The sequence below is a fragment of the Rattus norvegicus genome, chromosome 1 (genome assembly GCF_036323735.1).
Source record: "Rattus norvegicus strain BN/NHsdMcwi chromosome 1, GRCr8, whole genome shotgun sequence".
Taxonomy (NCBI): Eukaryota; Metazoa; Chordata; class Mammalia; order Rodentia; family Muridae; genus Rattus; species Rattus norvegicus.
In genome coordinates, this window is record NC_086019.1 from 89,466,945 (window position 1) to 89,489,867 (window position 22,923).

Sequence of the window (22,923 nt, forward strand, 5' to 3'; positions counted from 1 at the left end):
ATATCTTTGTTTGACTGTGTGTGTATGAGTGTGTCCATGCAAGTGTATGTGTGTGTGTTTGTATGTAAGAATATGTGTTGTGAGAGTATGTCTTTGTGTGTATGAGTGTGTGTTTGAGAGTGTGTGTAACAGTGTGTTTGTGTGTGTGTGTGTGTGTGTGTGTGTGTGTGTGTGTGTGAGAGAGAGAGAGAGAGAGAGAGAGAGAGAGAGAGACACTTTCCTGTTCGGGGTGAGTGGACCTGTGTGTGTGTGTGTGTGTGTGTGTGTGTATGTGAATGCGTGTGAGTGTGAATGTGTGTAAGTGAGTGTGTGAGAGTGTGTGAATGTGTGAATGTTTGTCAGTGTGAGAGTGAGTGTGCATGAGTTTGAGTGTGTGTATGAGTGAGAATGAGTGTGTGTGAATGTGTGAGTGAGTGTATGTGTGAGTGAATGTGTGAATGTGTGTGTGAGTGTGTGAGTGAGTATGAGTGCATGTGAATGTGTGTGAGTGTGTGTGTGTGTGTGACTGAGTGTTTGTGTGACTGTGAGTGTGTGAATGTGTGAGTGAGTGTGTGTGTGTGAATGTGTGTGGATGTTTGTGTCTATATTCTGATCTTCACCTTCTCAAGCCTACCATGGCAGCACTCACATGGTGCAATGGCCCTGAGAAACAGTGCCAAGCCTTTTCTCAGCTCATCTTTCATCCCATGAAAATTAGCATGGCTTTGTGTCAGTCATTCACACTTTCTTGCTCAACTGCTCAGGTGAAGCAAAGCCCTTTGCTGTGGCCCTGGCTGATGAGGAAGAAGCTGAGAGACACAGCCTCCTGCCCTCACAGGTCACAGTGAGGCCCAGCACTTCCTGCTGCAGACCAGGAGGGCTCTGTGAGGCCACAGGTTGGCAAGAAGATGTGGGGTGAACACGAGGAGGCTGCGCCCTGGCAGAAAGTCTCTCATGGATCCCACTGACTGCGCTCATGCCCTCACACAGAGAAACCCAGCATTTGAGAAACAACAGCAACTTTATTTTTTTCCACATGTGTGGTTGATGTGTGGTTGTCTGCTCTGGAGCAGGGTGAGTTCAGCGGCTCCCATATCTAAACATGAGGAGGCAGGGGTGTGTGGGTGAGGGATGAGGGCACCCGACAGTGCAGGCCGACAGACAGTGCCAGTGCCCAGTCTCAAGTCTTTGGGTTATGAAGTCAGAGGAGGTCTGGGTATGGCTGGCCAAGAGGGAGTAAGAATGGCCAATAATGGGTTCAGTGGAGAGGACAAATTCCAGCACACAAAGAGCTGAGAAGAACCAGGAGCCCTAACATGGAGGCCGGGGAGGAGGCTGAGGCACCATCAAGAAGAGGCTTCTCATCATCTTCATCCCCACGCTCATTCTCAGAGCTCTCCTTTGCCGAGAGGATCCCAATTGTTTTGGAGTTACCCAATAATGATTTGACAGGTGAGGCCATGCACCCCTGAATGCTCAATGTGGAAGACAGTCCACCTGGAGGGTGAAGACAGGTCAGGAGCAGCACAGTTCAGCAATGAGTCCAGACCTCAGAGGAACTGCCACTCCTCCAACCATGACTCTAACCCCTGCCTTCCTTCCTCCATCCAGGACTCCAGGTCCCTGCCCTCCTCCCTCAGACCCAGTGGTCCAGGCCCCAGGCCTCCTCCCTCAGACCCAGTGGTCCAGGCCCCAGGCCTCCTCCCTCAGACCCAGTGGTCCAGGCTCCAGGCCTCCTCCCTCAGACTCAAGGGTCCAGGCCTTAGCCCTCCTCCCTCAGACCCAGTGGTCCAGGCCCCAGGCCTCCTCCCTCAGACCCAGTGGTCCAGGCTCCAGGCCTCCTCCCTCAGACTCAAGGGTCCAGGCCTTAGCCCTCCTCCCTCAGATCCAGAGGTCCAGGACCCAGCTCTATTCCATCTGAGACAGCCTCATCTCTTCTCCCTCAGACCCGGGAGTTAGGGCACAACCCTCTCATCCTCAAATCCTGGAGTCCAGGCCCTTCGGCCCAACAGTCCAATGATCTGCACTCACCTCCTCTTAGCGCGATGTCACCTCTATAACAGTGAGTGGCGCCCCGAGGACAGGTGACAAAGTCAGACGTCTGAAAGCAGGATCTGAATAACTGTACACACACGGGACACTTCACACTTCCTGGGGGAAGGACCTCTGAGGACAGAGAGAAGGGTTGAGGTGCATGCTCTCAACTACGTCCACTGGCTTACCTCCCACGTGTCTGGGTCTCTCCATGTCGCTGGATCCCATACCTGGACGAGGGAGGTTGCTTAGAAGGACGCTGGTGCTGCTGGCTGCATTGCACAGGTTGGAGGAACAGAACCGGGTATAGGAAGCTACCACCATCCCAGGTGGCCGGGAGAATATGGAGACACCAACATCGTTCTGTGCTCCAAGACTGCTGCAGCCTTTGCTCCCCAGGAGGGCTGATTTTTGTCCTGCAGGGTATGACAGTGAAAGCCAGGATCAGAGTGGGAGAAAGGCATGGACTGGGAGACCAGCTTTTAGGTCCCTCCCAATCTTAGGGGGACTACAATCCCCAGGGACATATTCTGAATCTGCCAAAGACTGGCTCGCCCTGCTCTGCCCCTTGCAAATCCTGTTACCAGGCCCCTCCTCACTGTCTCCCCTGAGCCCCTGCACCACGCTGCAGCCTCAGTCTGGTCAGAATCTCCTCTCCCCTGCTGGGTTTCTCTCTACACTCTGCCCTTCACCCCACACTTGGCTCCCTGGGCTCTGCTTCTCTCTCCTTCCCACCTCCCTGTGGAGCTGCACAAGGACTCAGGCTCAGCAGAACAGGACGCAGGCACTCAGCAGGCATCCTTCTGTCCACCTTTCCATGCATCCCTCCGTCTATCCTTCCCTGCCTCTCTCCCTCCCTTCTTTTCTCTGTTTCCCTTGATCTGTGTCTCTTTGACAGTCTCAGATAGCCCAGCCTGGTTTTGAATTCACTATACATGGATCTCAATGTAAGCGTTCCAGCTCAGGCTCTCCCACTTTACCTGAGGCTGGAGATCTAATTCAGGGCTTTATACAGGCACTGTACCAACCACTGTACTACATTGCCAGCCAAGCACTCCTTCAAATGATCCTGCATTCCAGCACTGTTCTTGTCACTGGGCATGGGGCGACCATATATCACCACCCAGCAAGACGAGGTGTGAGGGAGGAGCCAGGTGTGAGGGTGCTAGGCAGGAACTACAGGGCATAGAATCTAGGGCCCGGCTGGGACTTGCCCAGTGCAGAAGTGTGTCCCTCCAGCTCAGCCCACGTACCTACATCTATGAGCAGCAGCGTCTCCTGACATATCTCATCAGGTTCACACACCTGAGACGACAGTGGAGTCCACTCGACAGCTTTCTCAGCAAAGCCATTGCCAATCTTCAACATGGTCCCCCTGTGACAGGTCAGAGAATCTGCGGAGAGGAAAATCCAGGGTGTATGAGAGTCAGGGACCCCACTATGTCTGTCCCTGCAGTTCCTGGGCTAGGGGAGGCCATCACATTCTGAAGCATACTCCCAGCGCCCTGGCTGTGACATCACTGGCTTGCATTAAGGAGGTGCTCAAAACTCAAAGCCTCCAGGCCTGCAGCCCTCCTCACCCAGTTACTGCCTAAACCCCTGCAGGGACCTCCTCTCAGAGCCCTTCGAGGAAGGCTGGCCTCTCCACTCATGGCTCCTCTTCAGGCGTTCTCTACTCCCCATCTGCTTTCATGTTCTCATTACAATAGCAGAGGAGGAGGCCCGGAGCCATATATGTCTCTGTGTATCTGTGTTGGTGCTTGGGGAGCGTGTGCGTGGGAACATGCACGCAGAGGACAATGCCCACAATCTTCCTTTATCAGACTTCATCTCCCTGTTTAAGACAGGGTCTTGGGGACATGTAAGCCATGTGACCAAGGGAGCTGGTCTAGGGCAAGAGGTTGAGACATGTCCAAAACCCTGAAAATAAATCTCATCTTGCAACGGGAGTAAGAGTCACCCTTTTCTTGTTCCAGGCCTGCATGCCCCAGAAGTCTCATAGCCTCGTGGCCAAATTACAGGGTTAAGTGCCTGGAATCCCTTTTCATGCAAATCAACCATTCCCAGCATGCAGACCCCACCAATAATGTACACTTTCCCTGCAAACCCCTACCCACCCCCTAAGGTTTAGTTGGCCCTTGTTACTCCCCAATAAAGAGAGCTACTGTTTCTCTTGGCACAACAGAGAAGAGCTTGTCTTTGCCTGGCTCTCAATGGTGCCTGAAACCCTAAGGGCAGAAGCAGAGCCTAATAGCACTCACTCGCTTGGCCTGACCCAGGCATCAGTAAGACCAGCTGTCTTCCCCAGTCCTAGGGTGCAGACCCTTTACCAACAGAACCATCACCCTGCATAACACGAACACAAACAGAAAGGTCCTGGATCCCAAACAAAACTGCTCAACAGCTAGTGAGCACTGAGTGCTGCTCCATGCCTGGATACAGAAATGCATCTCCACACATGAGCCCCCTGCATCCTCACTTTTTGTGTTTCTGAGACAGGCTCTGGCTATGTGGTCTAGCCTGGCCTCTGCCTCAGGAGCACAGGGTCTGCAGAGCCAGCTGCTCTCTCCACTGTTGGCTCAACTGTGTCATCTCCTAACCGCAGCCCCCAGCAAGTGGCAGCAATGTCAAGGGAGGGCAACAGACAGGAGGTGTTGAGGAACATGCCCAATGCCACCCAGGCAGTAAGCGGCAGAGCTGGACCTGATCAGAATCTGGGCTGTCACCTTAGCTTCAAGGTCACCAAACAATCTAGTTTGAGGATCCTGAACTTGGGCCTTCCCTAAGGGACCTCGAAGGATCATCACGTGTGCCCCATCATGCAGAAATTCTTGTAGCTGGGACAGGTGTCCACAAGCACCCTACCCCTCTCAGTGGCCCCAGTAGGGGTTTGACCTTTTCCTCACTTCTGAGCTGCCCTCCTCCTACAACCAGACTCACACTCTCTCTGCTCCACCCCACCCACATCCCCCCTCCTGCTCAAAGCTGGCTCCTTCCCCCCAGTTGCACCAGCTCCAGCTTTGCCCCATTCTCATTCTTTCTCTCTCTGAAGCCCTTGTCGCAGTCCCCAGGAAACCCCGTGACTTACTCTGCAGTCTCGGCAGACCCTGAGCACTGTCCCCACCTCTAATGCCTCCAGCCAGCTGCAAAATGTCAGGGCCCTGGCCCAGCTGTTGAGAGTCTCTCTGAGCACTGTCCCCCATCTTATTTATCACCTGGTGCAGCCCTCCGGGTCCTCTTAAAGCATTAGGTAATCATCTCTGGTCCCTGGGAAACTCTGAGAAGACTGGAGAAGGTGGAAACTTCAGGTAGGTCCCCATATCCCCCGGCGTAAAATTCTGACTTAAACTGACCCACAGGGCCCTTGTGTGTCTTGACCTCCCTACTTTGTCATGAACCCATTCCCCTCTTCTACCTCCTGGTTACGATGTCACAGACAAGGTTCTTAAGGATAGGGGTATGATACGGTGTCAGGGGCCAATGGAAGACAGAAGGATGTGCCAGGTGGGAGATCTGCTCAGGGGTCAGCAAGAGGAAGAGGACGAGGGCAGGGAGCAATAAGGTGTCACTGTCGATGAAGAACTGCCTCCCTCAGGAACTGAGCAAGATGTCTGGGGACCAATGGCAGGCCAGCACAGACAGGGAATGTGGGAGGCGCATGGCACACCTCTAGATACATGCACATGATCCTGTCCCCCAGTATCATATTGCATTCTATCTGCCCCCTCGCCCTGATGAACGAGGCTCAAGGAAACGTGCAGTTTTGACATCCAAAGGGAGCTGGGGCCTACCCTTCTCGCTGATGTAGATCTGAGGCTTTGAACTGCTGGGTTCTGGCCTTCTGTTCCTCTGACCACTGCCCAGTTCCTCAGAGAGGCTAACAGTGTGTCCCGTGACCTAACTCTTTGGGTCATCTTCAAAATGGCATTCTGTGGGCATCAGAATGGTCACAACTAGTCCAACTTGTGAGTTTTTGCGAGAGCTGTTCTGTTCCCTCAGACTGACTGCTCCTCTTCTAGCTCCCTCCCTCCCTGACAGCCTCCACCCCTAGCATCTGCCAGTGGGTCTTGCTGCTTCTCAATAAATACTGGCCGAATTGCATTTCCAAGGCTTGGCTCAATGCTGAGAATTCCTTACCTGCAACATAACGGGTATGCTTCATGCAGCATGCCTGGGGTTTATATGTATGCTGTGTGGGGATGCGAGCGGTGTGCAGATATATGACATATGTGGCGTGGCTTGGTATGTGTGTCAGGCATGATGGGTGTTCTGTATTATCTGTGTTTACTTTGTGTGTGACCTGTAGTATGTGCTTCCATGTAAATAAAGGACACAGGCTCCAAATGTATGGCATGCGACGTATGGCATGGATTGAAGCACAGTGTGATGTCTGCGGCTGTGGTGTCCATCATGTGGTATGCATGTTACATGTGGAATGTGTTTTCTCTTTTAAAACAATTTACTCTTATATGTATGGTGTTTTTCCTGTGTGTGCGTCTATGAACCACATGCGTTCGATCCTTGTAGAGGCCAGAAGGGGGACACTGTGTCCCTAGAACTGAAGTCATAGACTCACCAGTCATAGGTGGGTGCTGGGAATTGAACCTGGGTCCTCTAGAAGAGCAGCAAGTGCTCTTAACTGCTGAGCCATCTCGCCAGTCCCTGGGATATGTTTATAAAGCACACTTGTAGACTGTCTGTTCCACAGTCCCAGAGACGATGGCCAGACCTGATTAACCTGCATCAATAGGAAGGAAGCAGGGTGGCCCAGCCTCTGCCTCTCCCTCGTCTTTGCAGCCTTCCATGGCTTTCCACTCTTGGGAGAGATCCAACCTAAGCCGGGCCTTCCAGGGTGTCCCAGGCATCACGATTCTACATAGCTCTGTGCCCCATCACAGGGTGTGGCCCCTACGCTGGCCTTGCTGATTTCTCTGCTTGAGTAGCTCTCCCTTCATCCCCACACCTCCACTTAGAAATCACAGCTCGCTACCACCAGCTCCCTCTGTCCTTGTTCTCAGGCAGCCTGTCTGTCCTATGCCAGGGCCTTTGCACTCAGAGTTTCTTGGTGATAAATATTTTCTATTTTATTTGGTGTGTGTGTCTGTCTGTCTGTGTGTGTGTCTGTGTCTGTGTGTGTCTTCTGTGTCTGTGTGTGTGTCTGTGTTTGTGTGTGTCTTCTGTCTGTGTGTGTGTCTGTGTCTGTGTGTGTCTTCTGTGTCTGTGTGTGTGTCTGTGTCTGTGTGTGTCTTCTGTGTCTGTGTGTGTGTCTGTGTTTGTGTGTGTCTTCTGTCTGTGTGTGTGTCTGTGTCTGTGTGTGTCTTCTGTGTCTGTGTGTGTGTCTGTGTCTGTGTGTGTCTTCTGTCTGTGTGTGTGTCTGTGTCTGTGTGTGTCTTCTGTGTCTGTGTGTGTGTCTGTGTTTGTGTGTGTCTTCTGTCTGTGTGTGTGTCTGTGTCTGTGTGTGTCTTCTGTGTCTGTGTGTGTGTCTGTGTCTGTGTGTGTCTTCTGTGTCTGTGTGTGTGTCTGTGTGTGTCTGTGTCTGTGTGTGTGTGTACGTGTGGGTGTATCTGTCTACCTGTCTGTGTGAGTACATGTGTGTGTGTCTGTCTGTGTCTGCGTGCATGTGTATGTGCTCTGTGTGTGTGTACATGTGTGTCTATGTCTGTGTGTCTGTCTGTGTGTACGTGTGCATGTATACTTGTGTGTCTTTGTGTGTGTACATGTGTTGTCTGTGTCTGTGTGTCTGTGCATGTGTATGTGTGTCTCTGTGTGTGCATGTGTACATGTGTGTCTGTCTTTGTGTGTGTACGTGTGTGTCTGTGTACGTCTGTCTGCATGTGTATGTGTATGTGTGTGTGTGCATGTGTACATGTGTGTCTGTGTCTGTGTGTCTGTCTGTGCGTGTGTATGTGTGTGTCTCTGTGTGTGCATGTGTACATGTGTGTCTGTGTCTATGTGTCTGTCTGTGCATGTGTACGTGTATGTCTGTGTGTGCATGCATGTGCAAAGTCTGGACAAGAATGTCAAATGTCCTTTTCTCTCACACTCCTTATCCTCTCCCCTGAAACAGTGTCTCTCACTGACCTGGAGATAGGTGGCAACCAGAAAGCTGCTGCATCCCCCGTCTCTGCCTCCCACAGCACCGAGGTTATGGGTGCAAATGCAGCCACACCCAGCTTTTTAGGTGGAGGCTATGGATCTGAGTTCAGGTCTTCGTGTTTGCACAGAAAATTCTCTTACCCACAGAGCCCTCTCCCCTGTCCCTGGCAAGTCACTTCCCAGACACCAGCATCCATCTCTGTCTGTTCTGGGCCCCATATTCTATACCGTTACAGAATGAGCAAGCCGAGGCTTCTCCTCCACCCGGGCCCAGGGGGCCCATTAGGCATGGATGGGGTGTTATTCACCCAAGGGTTCTGGGGACCATAGGGTCCTGCATGGCCTCACATCGGCACGCACACCCAGGGCACCTGATTGAGTCGGTCCTCGTCCATACAAAGCCCATATGCTTAAGCTTCCTGCTCTAGCTAGGGACGTGAGGAACTGCCAAGTGTGCTCTTTGTCTGTGGGGCTTTAAGAGTTAACGGTACACAAGTACTAGGAGACAAGACTCTTCCTTCTCTGATTTCCTTTCCCAGGGAGCAGGCAGCCTCATGGATGAATATGAATGAAGGTGGTGTAGAGAATGGGGGCTTCGAGATCTGGGCTGACCAGAGGTTGGGGTAGGTGAAAATGAAATCGGAAATAAATGCTCGTGTCCCGGAGGAACCCTGCCAGGTGCCAGTAGCAAAGTGACCCCGTTGCACCCCAACTGTCCTCCCTCGTCCATCCAACCTCCCACATGTCAGATGGAGCAGGTTCGCTGTTCATAACATTTTCTAAAGCTCCCCTCAATGGGCTCTGGTCTCCTGGCCTTGAGCCACACTCCCTGCCTTTCTCCTTCAACTGGACACCTCTCTTTGGCCCTCCACCTCCCAGCCTCCTTGGAGCATCCCTTCTCTTGTTCACAGCTGAGCGGGTGATGCTCATTCAAATGGCGGGGGTGGTCTGGCCTCAGTTGATAACTGTGGGTGTCCCACACCCCGTGAGGATCATTTTGCCTCGAGGCTGCCGTGCAAAGTGTGACCCAATTTTTCCCACATGCAACTCACTTGACCGAGGGCTGCAGTCCTCACTCACATCCACAGGTCCGATTTTCTGTGTGCCATTGAGCAGGTTGCAGCCTGGCTGGGACATACAGCCCTGCACCTTGAGTTTGGAGATGATCTCTCCTAGGATAGGAGGAGAGGGGAGAGACGGAGATGCTCTCACACAGAGGCCCTGTGAGCCTCAGAGGCTAGCCCAGCTCTGGGAGGTTGGCTCCACACTCCTTGGGGCTCACCGTGTTCTGTCCCCCAGGGTCCCCATGTCCAAGCTTACCTCCCCTGAGGCTGAGGACTCCACTGTAGCAGTGCGTGCTGCCTGCAGGGCAGAACTGCTCTGGAGCATTCTCGCAGGCTTGTGCAGTAAAACAGAGAGGACAACGTGTGTTCCCTGGGGCTGGAGAGCAACAGACATAGTGAAGGACAGTGGGAAGCTCTGGGTTCGGATCAGACACCCCTCTTAGTTCCCCAACATACCTGAGTCTCTCTAAGGAGCCTTCCAGGCTCCTCTCACACAGGGCCAACTACAGGGCACTGGGGTTGTGGTTAGCAAGAAAGCAAGCAGAAAGGGAAGCCTGCAGACCTTGGGTTGAGAGCATGCGGGGATCTCTGAGGCTAGACACAGACTTAGACAAGTCAGGGAAGGAGGGGCCAAGGAAGGACAGGAGGCTTCATACACAGCTTTTGCTAAATAGTTGAGGAAAATACCCACGTCCCAGGGTTACTCCAGAGAACACAGAAACACGAAGCCTGCCAGTTTAACAGCAGTCAGGGAGAGTGAAGCGTTCCAGCCCAGTGTCCAGGAGGAAGAAGAAATGCGACACTCTTGAACGAGGTGTGAGTGAAGCAAACCCAGTCATATGGCAAGAGGGAAAAGAGGCAGGACAGCAGGCTTGGCCTGGGCCAGGGTGTGAGACTAGGGCTTCATCAGAAACCCACCTAGACTATCACAGAGATGGCTTAGCAGGTGACATGCCTGCCACCAAGCCAGATGGCCTGAGGGTAACCCCTGGGACCCATGTGTTGGGGGACAGACCAGACTCACGAAGGCTGTACACACTCAGTCGTGCACACAGGCAACCTAGACTCAGAATGAAGTACAATAAGTGAGGAGAGAAAGAGGAGATGGTCTGGGGCTGGAGAGATGGCTCAACGGCTTTAAGAATGGATAACGTACTTGCAGAGGATCCAAGTGTGACTCCTAGCACCATGGCGGGAGGCTCACAACAACCTCTCACCCCACCTCCAGGGGATCCAACGTCCTCTCCTGGCCTCTGCAGGTGTCTGCACACACGCATGCACACACATGAACACTCACACTCTAACACAACTGAAAAAGATCTTTTAAAGGAAGGAAGGAAGGAAGGAAGGAAGAGAGAGAGAGAGAGAGAGAGAGAGAGAGAGAGAGAGAGAGAAAGAAAGAAAGAAAGAAGGAAAGAAAATCCGATTCATCCAGGAAGCGGTCAGCCAGCGGAGTTTGGAATTAGTGTGGGTCTCAGGGAAGTGCAGATCTCAGGGAAATTAAAGGAATGGAGAAGGAAGAGCCATGGAGAAGAGGACTGTGGAGAATGTGAGGGTAAAGTAGAGGGGGCGAGCTGGCTGGCTGCTCTCCGGTAAGGGAATGTATGCAAAATGCATAGAGTAAATACATTTCTTCCCTCCTACACAGTTCAGCTGGAACCCTGCCTCCCTTCCTCCCTGGAAGCCAGCTTCCTTCTGATGCCTTCAGGCACCTGTCACCGGAGGTGGAGCCCAGAGAGGGACTGTGGTAGACAGGTCATTGCATAAGTCTTTTTCACGGCATACTCGGGTGTAGGAGATGACAGCCAGCCCCGGGCCAGTCCTGTGTTCCGTGACTTTGGCCTTGTGGTCCTCAGCGGCAGTGCAGCCCTTTGTGAGAACCAAATTCACGTGCTCTCCTGGAAAGACAGAAGGGGTCAGGCTGGGCTGGAGGCCAGGGCTGTTGCCCAGTAGGGATAAGGAGGCAGGGCCGAGTACAAAGGGTGGGTCTCTGCACAGAGGGGCCCCTACCGTTCTCTATTATCACCAGCGTGTCTTGGCAGCCTTCACCTACATTACAGGTTTTCTGCTCAGCTGTCCACTGGAGAGGAAGTTTCGATATATGCTGCACTGCCTCCAGTGTCCCATGCTGGCATTTCAGAGACTCTGCAGCTAGAAAGAAGAGAGCAGATCCCTTTCAGTATGGGACTTCATTCACAGGCAGCAGCACGTGCACTCTTCCAGAACCTTCTCTCCTGCTCCTCAAGGCAGGAAGCCTTGGTGCTGGACACACCCGGCCCATGCCCTTGAGTCTCAGGTTCTAGCTGTGGAAACAATGAGCCGGCAGAGACGAACTGAAGATGTAAAGTTAGAGAGACACAGGCAGAAGAGGAAACGGAGACAGAGTCTGAGAAGACCTGGTGAGCCAGGATTCCTACTGGATCTTCCTTCCCTGCCTTGACTCCTGTTGCAGATTCTCTTGGTGTCTGCCATTACCCGGGCTGGCCACGGTACTCTGCCCTGCCCTGTGCACAACTGGCAATGCACTTGAGTGCATCGTGGGGGCGCTCTAGAGTCCCCACGTAGCCCTTGCCTTCTGCATGTCCCTAAAGGACCCTTGGATCTCTCTGATTTTCATTTCTGGGGTCTCACAGTCCTGTGGGTGGGGATGGCTGAAGACAGAAGAGAGAATGGGAATTTGTCAAAGAGAAGGCAGAAACCCAACTCACCTAAATGAAAACCACAGCTCTCATGTAGTTTTATGGGTCCGATTGTCTGGATGCCGTTGAGCAGGTTGCAGTCTGACTGGGACTGGGACTGGGACGTGCATCCCTGTACCTTCAGATCAGAGATGAACCCTCCTAGGATAGGAGGAGAAGGGAGAGACAGAGATGCTCATGTACAGAGACTCTGCGAGCCTCAGAGGCTAGCCCAGCTCTGGGCGGCTGGCTCTACACTCCTTGAGGCTCACCGTGTTCCGTCCCCCAGGGTCCCTGTGTCCACACTTACCTCCCCTGAGGCTGAGGACTCCACTGTAGCAGTGTGAACTGTCTACAGGGCAGACCTGCTTGGGTCCGTTCTGAGGACAGCCATCTTTAGAAAGGCAGAATGGGCAGCTCACATTCCCCAGGCCTGGGAGATGACAGATACAGTGAGGGACTGTGGGAGGGCCTTGGTGGTCCTAAGAGTGAAGTTACTTAGTGCTATCTGGATCTCATGAGGGCTCAAGGACAAGAATACTGTGTCTTAAGTGGGCACCATGCCCAAAGGCAAAAAAGACCTGTTGAGCTCTCAGGGCCGAGGGCCAAAGTCTGCCCACCAGCAGTTTCTTTTCTGTGTGACTGGATAGAGATATGGACTTGGCCAAGGACAAGAGGGGGCATCCTGGAAGGTACCAGTGACTTCAAAATCTATTAAGTGGTCAAGGAGGACAAGGTGCCAATATTCTAGAGAAGTATTCCTTGTACTCTGCTTAACAAATATCAGGTAAAAACAGTGGGATGTTAGAGGCCAGTAGCCTCTAGTGAGAAGACAAATCCAAAAGAGATATTCTTGAGCAATCCCAGCACAGAGAAAAGGGCTATTCAGGATGAGCAGGGTCAGGCTATGGCCAGAGTCTGAGGTGATTTTGCCTCAGAAAAGCCACCCCATGGGCTGGGAAGAGGTTCTGTGGGCAAAGTGCTTGCTATAGAGCTCCAACCTCACCCCTTCAAAGGCCTACTCTCATAATGCCAGAGCTGGGGAAGGAGAGATAGGTTGGTCCCTGGGACTCACTGGCCAGCCAGTCTACCCTCATCAGTGAGTTCAGGGCCAATGAAAGACCCTGTCTCAAAAAATAATGTGTATGTTTTCTGAGGAATGTCACCTGAAGTTGTCCTTTGGCTTCTACCCAACTGCCTGCATGCACTTGTATGCTTATGCAAACACACACACACACACACACACACACACACACACACACACACACACAGATCACTGTTCTGTGACTATGAGACAATTGGGCTAGGGAGTTTAGACATGTAGATTACAGGGCAAATGGAAGAGAAAAAAACAGATGGGAGGGAGGGAGTCTGTGAGGAACAGGAAGTCCACGGTGGGACAGAGCCTTTGAGCCAGCAAGGGACAGCCTGTAAATGAACCAGCCCTTTGTGCTCTCTTCAGAACTACAGCTCAGTCCTTCTTTCTGCCACCCCTTCTCCCACTCATGTGGCCCCACCTCCCTCTAGCACCTTCGACAGGTGGTGGTGGGAGCCAGAGAGGGTGGGTGGAGGACAGGTCATTGCAGAAGTCCCAGTGGCGGCACACATGGCTATAAGACACGATGGATAGGCTGGGACTCAGCCTATGCCGAGTGATTTGGGGCTTGTGGTCTTCTTCTGCTGTGCAGCCTTTGATGAGCACCAGGTTCACAAGAGGTCCTGGAAGGAGAGAGAGAGGCCGCAAGGGTGGGGATGAGGTGCCTGGTGGGATGTTGTGCCTCAGGGACTGGGGCAGGCTGCTGGTGGTGAGGTGGTGGGTGGCACCTGGGCGCGGGAAGGACCCTGAGTCTTGGCTTCAGGAATTCCAGGCAGAACTGGGCCGGGAGGTGGGCGGGGCGGTGGGCGGGGCCTGGGCCAGAAGGATCGAGTCTCACACTGAGGCTCTTTTCTCACCATTCTGTATGAGCAAGGCAGTTTCCTGGCACCCTTCGCCGATTTTACAAGTCTCCCAGGCGGTTGTCCAGTCCAGGGGCAGTGAGGACACTTTCCTTAGGCCTTCTGCCCACCCACTCCGGCATTCTAGTGCCTGAGCGCCTGGGATAGGAGGAACAAACCTATAACAGAGGTCTTTCAGCTTGATTCCCAACTGCTAGCCCCCCCAAGCCACCTCTGTGCTACGTGAAGCAGTGACACCCAGCTCAACTCAGCTGACGATGACGTGGGCAAACAGGTTAAAACTCAAACAAGGCAGCGCTTGCCTAGTAAGCGCAAGGCCCTAGGTCCGGTCCCCAGCTCCGAAAAAAAGAAAAAAAAAAAAGAAAGAAAGAAAGAAAGAAAGAAAGAAAGAAAAGAAAACTCAAACAAGGCCGACATGGCGCAAGGGTTTATGATACATATGGACAAGCTTGCCCATGTGAGTTCGATCCCCAGAACTCACTCCACAGAAGCAAATAAGTAAATGTACTAAAAATATAAATAAAACAGGAACATTTGAGAAACCCTTTACAATTTGTGTGTGTGCATGTATATGTGTGTGTGCATGCCTGTGTGTGTGCAGGTGTGGGTGTGCAGGTGTGGGTGTGCAGGTATGTGAGCATTCATATGTGTGTGTGTGTATGAAGATGTGGGTGTGGGTGTGCAGGTGTGAGTGTGCAGGTGTGAGCAGATGTATATGTGTGTGCAGGTGTGTGTGTGCAGGTGTGTGCAGATGTGTGTGTGTGCAGGTGCAGATGTGCAGGTGTGGGTGTGCAGTTATGTAAGCATTCATGTGTGTGTGTGTGCGTGTGTGTGTGTGTGTGTGTGTGTGTGTGTGTGTGTGCATGTAGAGGCCAGAGGTTGATGCTGGGTATCTTCCACCTTATCTTTTGAAATGGAGACTCCCTGAACCCAGAGTTCATGGACTGGCTAGCCAGTGTGCTCTACCTGCTCCCAGCTTCAGTGCTAGGGTTCTGGGTGTGTGTTGCTATGCTCAGTTTCAAATGATGCTGGAGCTTCAAACCCTGAGCTTCATGGTGTGTGGCAACTACTTTCCCCACTGAGCCATCTCCCCATTTCCCTTTACACACTCTCCCTGACGCTCTGAGGGTTCAGATGACACAGACATATTAGGAAATTGAGTCGGGGCCAGATAAGACCATGCACCTAGGGAAGCTACTACTCCTAATCCATTTTCCATCCCCATGATAGCTTCCCTTCCCTTGCAACCCTTCGAAGAACCTCAAAGGCCACCTCAGTCTGCCAAGAGAGTACCACTGTGGCTGTCTGTGAATGCCCAAGTAGCCCCTACTTAACTCTTGCACTCTGTCACAGCTTAGTCCCCTGATTCTATTCCCTGGTTTTCTTTCCTATGGAGCAAGGCTGCTGGATACTATAGCTGAGGATGGGAGACGGTGATGGAGAGACTGGAGGTAGTTGAAAGGAATCGTGAGACCCAAGGTGATGCTGGGTCCCGTGTATAGGATCAGGACAATCAAGCACTCAAGATGGTGTACCTGGCACTTTCCTACTGACCCTATCGCTCCACGAGCACAGCCCACTTGTATCAGAGTTAAAGCCCCTGACAAGGCTTTTGTCTCCTGGTTCTCCCCCCTCCCCCAACGCCCTCTCTCTTTCTGTCTGTCTCTCCCTCCTTTACTCAGACACTTTTCAATGTTGCTGCCATAGCCTCCCTGGAGAATCTCCTCACTTGCTTGCACACATCTGAGTGGGTATCACCCCTTTAAATGTCTCGATTGGCTAGGCATGATTGATTGTTTGGGGTGTCCCACACACCATAGGATCATCTTGACTCAGGCAGTGGTGCCAGAGATTGCCTCGCTTTCCTGTGCGAAACTCACCTGACTGGGGACCGCAGTCCTCACGCACACCTATAGGTCCAATTGTCTTGGTGCCATTGAGCAGTCCACAGCCTGGCTGTGAAGTGCAGCCCTGCACTCTCAAATTTGTGGCAATGGCCCCTGGGAAAGGAGGAGATGGGGAGAGACGAAGACACTCATGTAAGAAGTCATGCACTCCTCAGAAGCTAGCCCTGCCGCAGGAGGCTGTACCTACTCCTACTCCTACTCCGGTTTATGCCCTGCCTCAGTTTACCCTCACTTCCCAGACACCAGATCTCAACTTCCACTTTTCTTCATCCACACACCTCCAGGGTCGCCATGTCCGAGCTTACCTCCCCGGAGCCTGAGGACTCCATTGTAGCAGTGTGTGCCTTCAGGACAGACCTGCTCCGGTGCATTCTCACAGTCACGCGTTGAAAGGCAGTGTGGGCAGCGCAGAGTCCCTGGGACTGGAAGCAGTAGAAGCAGTGAGGGGGCTGTGGGAGGGGCAGAGGGAGGGGGCAGAGGGAGGGGCAGAGAGGGGTAGTGGGAGGGGCAGAGAGGGGTAGTGGGAGGGGCAGCAGGAGAAGCAGAGGGAGGGGCAGAGAGGTGTAGTGGGAGGGGCAGTGGGAGGGGCAGTGGGAGGTTTCTGAATTTGGTTCAGAGAACCCCCAACTCATCCCCCCCAGTATGCCTCAGTCTCTCTGTGTAGGCCTAGATGCAGGGAATTTGAGCTGCAATCTAGTAGGGGAGCAAAGGTAGAGAGAGGGCAGGGAGCACCAGAGCACTATTTTCCCAGGTGAGGTTCTGGGCAGAGACTTTTGAGGCTGCACAGAGGTGGGAACCTAGACAAGGAAGAACGGGGGTGTCCCAAAGGGACCACTAGCCTTACGACCAACTTCTTTTAAAAGCAAGACTGATTTGTATCCTCTTCAGCTATGTGTATTTGTGTGTGGGCAGAGAGCGAGTTTGCATGTATGCGTAGGCACCCACACTTCATGTTCTTTGGGACTAGAGTTATAAGAAGTTGTAAGCCACCCAAGGTGTGTGCTGGGAACTGAATTTTGGTCCTTTCTTAACTGCTGAGCCATCTCTACACATACACACCCCTAACTCCCCATTGATTCCCAATTAAATAACTAAGGGAAAGAGAGCTCTCCTGTTCTTAAACTACTTCAGAATAGAGAGATGTAAAGCATTGTCTTGATCTATTTCTAATACCAAGCAACGAGGAGTAGGGAATGTTCTAGACTAATATTCAACAGGAAGAAGAAATGCAAAACACACTAAATGTGGCATCAGGAGTCTAAATCAGCCTTGGAGAAAGCAGAAAGAGCAGGGTGGGAGCACGGCCTCTCTAAGATGGCGCAGCATCAGGAAACCTACCCAGTTTCCTGTTCCAGAAATGTTGGGAAAAGAGACCAGGGGCATTGATGAAGGGCATGGAGACAAGACCAGCACAGTGATAGGAACATAGAGGAAGGAACCACAGAAGAGATGCAGTGAGGGACCAGAGAAGGACCTGAAGGATGTGCAAGCTCTTCAAAGTCAAGGTGGAGGGAGCTAACAGATGCCAGGTCATGGTGTTGGTAGTGGTGACTTTAAACAGTCCCAAGGGTGGGGATGTTACTTGGTGGTGTTTGCCTAGAATCTCCCAGTGAGGGGTTGGAGGCGTGGCTCAGTGGTAGAGCCCCTGCCTAGAATCCCCCAGGGAGGGGCTGGGGGTGTGGCTCAGTAGTAGAGCCCCTGCCTAGAATCCCCCAGGGGGGGTTGGGAGTGTGGCTCAGTGGTAGAGCCCCTGCCTAGAATCCCCCAGTGAGGGGCTGGGGGCGTGGCTCAGTGGTAGAGCCCCTGCCTAGAATCCCCCAGTGAGGGACTGGGGGTGTGTGGCTCAGTGGTAGAGCCCCTGCCTAGAATCCCCCAGTGAGGGGCTGGGGGCGTGGCTCAGTGGTAGATAGACATTAACCTAGGATGTTACAAGGCCCTGAATTGTATCTTCAGTACCACCAAAAGTAAAAAATTACAATAAAATAAATAGTCCCTGTGTTTTTACTTTCCTCCAGACAGCCCCCTTCCCTTCTCCAGGGATTTGCCTCCCCTGGTACCTGTGTCAGGGGGCGGGATCCAGAGAGTTTCCGTTGAAGACAGGTCATTACAGAAGTCCCCGTTGCGACATACATGGACGTAGGAGACGATGGAGATTCCCGGACCTGTTCTATGCCTGGTGAGTTGAGCCTCTCTGTTTACACTGCTAGTACATCCCTTAGTGAGAGCCATATGAATTTCTTGTCCTGGCAAGAGAGGAAGGCTGATGGGAATACAGACCTCCCTTGACCTCCCACATCCTAGTGGGCGGTGCTTTCCATGTTGGTGAGGAGCCGACAGGCACAGGAGAGGATGCACCAGCTCATGACGGGGTCCTAGATACCAGTGCCTTGGGGGTGAGTTATGGAGTCCATCCCAGGACGTTTGGAGAGGGCCTCGTGAGAAGAGTGGAGTTCCTTCTCACCATTCTGTATTAGCATGACTGTTTCGTAACACCCCTCGTCAGCCTCGCAGGTTTTCCAGCCAGTCGTCCAGCTCAGGTGCAGATCAGATACGTCCTTCACAATGTCCAAACTCGCACTGTTGCAGTCCAGAGCCTGCGGACCTGGAGAGAGACATCAAATCCACCTTAGGGGCTTCCCCGGCTCCAGGTCCCGGGAACTTCCTTCCTGGTGGGACAAGATGGTGGACCATCTCTGATGCTACCCGAAGCAGGACTCCTTGGTGTTCGTGGCATCCAGCCTGTCCCTTTAGTTTTCCATCTAGTTGGGTAAAGATTGATGCCAGGCTGGGAGGATGTGGTTCCGTTGGGAAGGTGCATGCTATGCAAGCATAAGGGGTGGAGTCTGGATCTCCAGCACTCATGGGAAAGCTGAGTGTGTGGGGCTGGACAGGTGGTTCCTCTGCAAGAGGACCTGAGTTCCGGTCGGAGCAACAAATGACAGAGAGCTCACGACCACCTATAGCACCTGCTCCAGAGCCTTCTTTCCTGGCCTCTCTGGGAACCTTCACACATAAAAACAAACATAAAAAAAACAAAAAAAAAAAAACAAAAAAAAAAAACTTCTCAAAAAGCCGGTAATCCTCACTGATGCTGGGGACACAAACACAGGTAGATTCTTGGGGCTCACTGACCAGCAAGTCTAGGCTAATTGGCAAGTCCCAGGCCCTCGAGAGACCACACCTCAAAGGAGGTAGGTGGTGTTCCTGAGAATGATATCTGAGGTTGTCCTCTGACCTCCACACATATGTACACATGAACATCTAGACACACACATGCACCTATCCACACATGAACAGCCCCACGTGTGTGCCTCCCATGTCCGTTAAAGCAAAAGACTTCCAGGAGACCTGGGCCTCCCTAGTCCGTGCTGTGAAGTAACTTGTCACCCTCCCAAAAACGCCAGCAGCTGGTTCTGAACTGAGTGCTGCGAACTATTACAGAAGCAATTCCTTTCTTCCTTAGCCTTTCTCCTCCTGGCCCAGATTTAGAGATCCCAGATTTGGGCTCGATGTTTGCTGAGATGCTGCTGCTTTAACCCTGTCGTTAAGTTCTGACTGTGACCACATCCCCTTTCTTCTCTCTTTCAGCCGTGCATCTCTTGCAGACACAGACTCCAGCCCTCCAGTCACCCCAAAGAGCCAGTCCCCTCCCCCTCTCTCTTACAGTGAGTGATGAAGGATGTGAATGTTGTGGGAATGGCCGGCCTCAGTCAGTGGCTTTAAGTGCTCAATGGTTTACAAGGGTCGTCTTGTCCTGAAGATCAGCCTTGGTTTCTGACTCACCTAACTGAAGACCACAGTTTTCACTCATATCCAAGGTCCCAACTGCTGTGGTGCCATTGAGCAGGTTGCAGCCTGGCTGGGCCATGCAGCCCTGGACCTTGAGATTGGTCCTGATGCCTTCTGGGAAAGGGAGAGAGGAAGAGAAGAAGAGATGGAGGGAGAGAGAGAACTGACATAGAACCATCCAAATCTCAGGCAAACCTAGCTGCAGGAGGCAAGCCCTACTTTCTTGTAGGTTCCACACCCAACCTCAAGGGTACCTTGGAGTACCTTTGTTCTCCAAGATACTCATATATCAACCTTATATGCCCAGTCCATTCTCCCAGGGTGCCCTTATCCAAGCTTACCTCCCCTGAGCCTGAGGACTCCATTGTAGCAGTATATGCTTCCTACAGGGCAGACCTGTTCTGGTGCATTCTCACAGTCATTGTTAGAAAGGCAGAGCGGGCAGCGCAGGGACCCTGGGACTGGAGGTGACAGATGAGTCAGTGAGGGGCAGCAGGAAGACCTGGTTTCGTTCAGATGCCTCCTCCCCACTCAGTTTTCTCAACGTGCCCCTCCTGAGGCTCCCCTCATACTGGTCTGGCTGCAGGGAAACCAGGCTGTGATCTAGTGGGGAGGGTTCAAGGACAGAGGTCCTGGGAATATCAGCAGAGACTCTGGGGCTGAGGTCAGAATGCTGCTGGGACCGAGAAAGGTATGGAGAAAGGGTTTCTGAGATAGGCACAGACCCATGGAAAAGAGGGTGCCCTAAAATGAAGCCGTAGTTTCACCCACAACTTCTGCCTAACAGTGAAAGAAAATAAGCATTGATTCAGGCAATCCTTCCAGCACACCAACAAGAGCAAAGGCAGGGAAAGTTCCAGGCCAGGGCTGAGGTTTCCAGCACCCATGTATGAAAGTAGGTACATTCCCCCACTGACAATCCTCATACTTAATGGGCAAGTGGACTCCTGATTGTTGCTGGTCAGCCAGCCTCACCTAATCTGTGAGTGAGCTCCAGGTTCCATTTGGAAACCTTGTTTCAAAGACATTAACTGAGGACTCTGGCTCCTAACCATCGCACTCCCCCCCACCCATGCACCTGCACACACAGAAACATGGATACAACCACATCCTCATACAACATCCATCCACCCAATCAACAAAGTTGGAGGGCAATGCCCCTTCAGAAAAGGAAGCAAAGAAAGCCCTGTGTGAGAACTGATAAAAAGAATAACAGCCCCTCCCCCCTTCTTCTCCTCCCCTCCCCTCCCGCCACTCTTCCTCTCCAGGCACCTGTGGGTGTGGATAGGTCCTCAAGGATCCTGGTGCTGGATGCATTGTTACAGAGGTCACCATGGCGACACACATGTGTGTAGGAGACGACAGAGAGCCCAGGGCCTGTACTGAGCCAGGTAACCCGAGGCTCTTGGTCCTCAGCCTTTATGCAGCCCTTGATGATCACCAAGTTGATCAGGGGTCCTGGACGGAGAAGGGAAGGTGGGGAAGGGAAGGCAGGTAGAGGTGGGGATTAGGGTGTTAGGGTCCTGGAGCGAGGTTGGGCACCCTGACGTAGGTGGGACGCTAGAGAAGAGAGGACTGGGCATGGATGGCTGCTCCTGCGGGTACGAGTTCCTCCCACAGATGCAGGCGGCCTGAGGACAGTGGAGCAGGTCTTTGCAGAGAGATTTGTTCTTACCATTGTGTAGGAGCATCACCACATCTTGGCAACCCTCGCCGACCTCGCAAGCTTTCTCACCCGTCCCCCACTCGAGGGGCAGCTCTGACTCGTTCCTCACGGTCTGTATTCTGCCTCTCTGGCAGATCAGAGCTGGGACACCTGGGATGGGAATAACAGCTCCATTTCAGCTGGTTATCTTATGCCACGTCCTGGAACACACACACACCCTTCCTGGGCTGGGTTTCTTACGCACAGGGTAGCAAGGTGCTGACCCCCAGGAGGGTCAGCACTGGCATAGGATTCATGACTCTGGTCTGTGGCTGGAAATTTCTCCAGTGCACTTTAAGTAGGAAATACAACCCTTTTATACCCAGTATTACTCAAGACAGCCCAGGAAATGGGGGGGAACCTTGCAATATGTGCCAGGTGGGAGCCCCACCCTTAATCTACTGCATGAAAGACTCGGCTGTTTGGATAGGACTGAAAAGTACACACCCAGTGGCATTGTCCCTCTGACACAGGAGTCCAGACTCCAGCCTTCATTCCCTAGAACCAGGGGTTAGACTCCTGGCCTCTCTCCCCTCAGGCTTGAAGGCTCTGGTCTCAGCCTTCTTGCTACTAACTCAGGGGTTCAGACCCCAACACTTTCTCTCAGAGCTAGGAGCCTAGGCCCCAACCCTCTTTCTCTCAGCCCTAGGGATTCAGGCCCCAAATACCATCCCTCAAACTTAGGAGTACAGACTCCGGCCCTCCTCCTTCAGACCCGTAGCTCCAAGCTCCAACCTCTCTTCCTCAGACCCAGCTCCATCCACAGTAAGAACTGGGGATATTCTGATCCTGGGAACCCAATGGCTCTTTCCTTTCTAGCTTCCTGCGGGGCACCTGTTTCCTTTTTTTTTTTTTTTTTTTCTTTTTTCTTTTTTTCGGAGCTGGGGACCGAACCCAGGGCCTTGTGCTTGCTAGGCAAGCGCTCTACCACTGAGCTAAATCCCCAACCCCGGGGCACCTGTTTCCAAGGACGACAAGAATCCTTCCTGTTTCTTCATCTCAGAGCTACTCAGCTACCTTTTAGCCAGGTGGAGAAATGTCTCAACCATCTCTGAGGATATTGTGAAGTGTACCTCGGCCCTTCCTGGCCTCACCCCTGCCTCCCACCGTCGATCTATTTTCCTTTGCCTTTCCTGATCTTTCTATGTTGCTTTTCACTTTCTTCCCCACCTCCCAGGTTGTTCTCCTCACAGAACAATGTATGTCCTGGAGTCTTTACTCCCTTCCCATCTGGGAAGGAAGTGAATGAGGGAGTAGTTGTGGGTGATTACTTATGGAGAAGTAACGCATTTCTTGGGGGTGGGGAGCCGGAGAGATTAAGGCTCAGCAGTGAAGAGCACTGGCTGCCTGTGCCGAAACCTCAGTACCCAGAACCCAAATAGAGACTCACAATCCCTATAACTCCAGCCCCGGGCACTGTTACACAAAATGAAAATAAACAAAAAAAGGATACTTCTTGACAATGAGAAATGTCCTTGTCTCAAAAGGACTTAAAAAAGAGGTGTGCTCGAAAACCAGTTTCTTTGTTTCTTTTAGTTTCTTTTAGTATTCTTTTGTTTCTTTTAGCGTTTTTTTTTTTTTTGTTTGCTTGTTTGTTTCTTGTCTTTTTCTAGAGAAACAACAATGTCTGACATTACCATGACAGACATGGTAACCTGGTTTGAGAGTTAATATACATTCACTGGCAACACTGGGTTTATGCAATGCTGGGCCCG

General features: G+C 52.3%; 1 protein-coding gene across 3 annotated transcripts; it reads right to left on the reverse strand.

The window, feature by feature from the left end:
* Positions 1–981: 981 nt before the first annotated feature.
* Positions 982–21,546, reverse strand: Cd177 (CD177 molecule). 3 transcript variants are annotated; one of them, NM_001401811.1, is made up of 21 exons: positions 21,414–21,499; positions 21,179–21,319; positions 20,776–20,961; positions 19,845–19,964; positions 19,498–19,617; positions 18,176–18,316; positions 17,772–17,957; positions 16,020–16,136; positions 15,688–15,807; positions 13,805–13,945; positions 13,382–13,570; positions 12,162–12,284; positions 11,882–12,013; positions 11,184–11,324; positions 10,886–11,071; positions 9,430–9,549; positions 9,162–9,281; positions 3,267–3,407; positions 2,244–2,429; positions 2,011–2,145; positions 982–1,476 (listed from the first exon to the last, which is right to left on the reverse strand). In NM_001401811.1, the coding sequence occupies exons 1-21, from the start codon at positions 21,463–21,465 to the stop codon at positions 1,238–1,240; spliced, it is 3,036 nt and encodes a 1,011-aa protein (NP_001388740.1). In that variant the 5' UTR covers positions 21,466–21,499; the 3' UTR covers positions 982–1,237. The 3 variants fall into 3 exon arrangements, 2 of the variants coding, with proteins under 2 accessions (NP_001388740.1, NP_001388739.1); NM_001401810.1 differs by having other exon boundaries at positions 16,020–16,163; XR_010056102.1 differs by lacking the exon at positions 982–1,476 and having other exon boundaries at positions 3,319–3,407; positions 21,414–21,546.
* Positions 21,547–22,923: the final 1,377 nt, after the last annotated feature.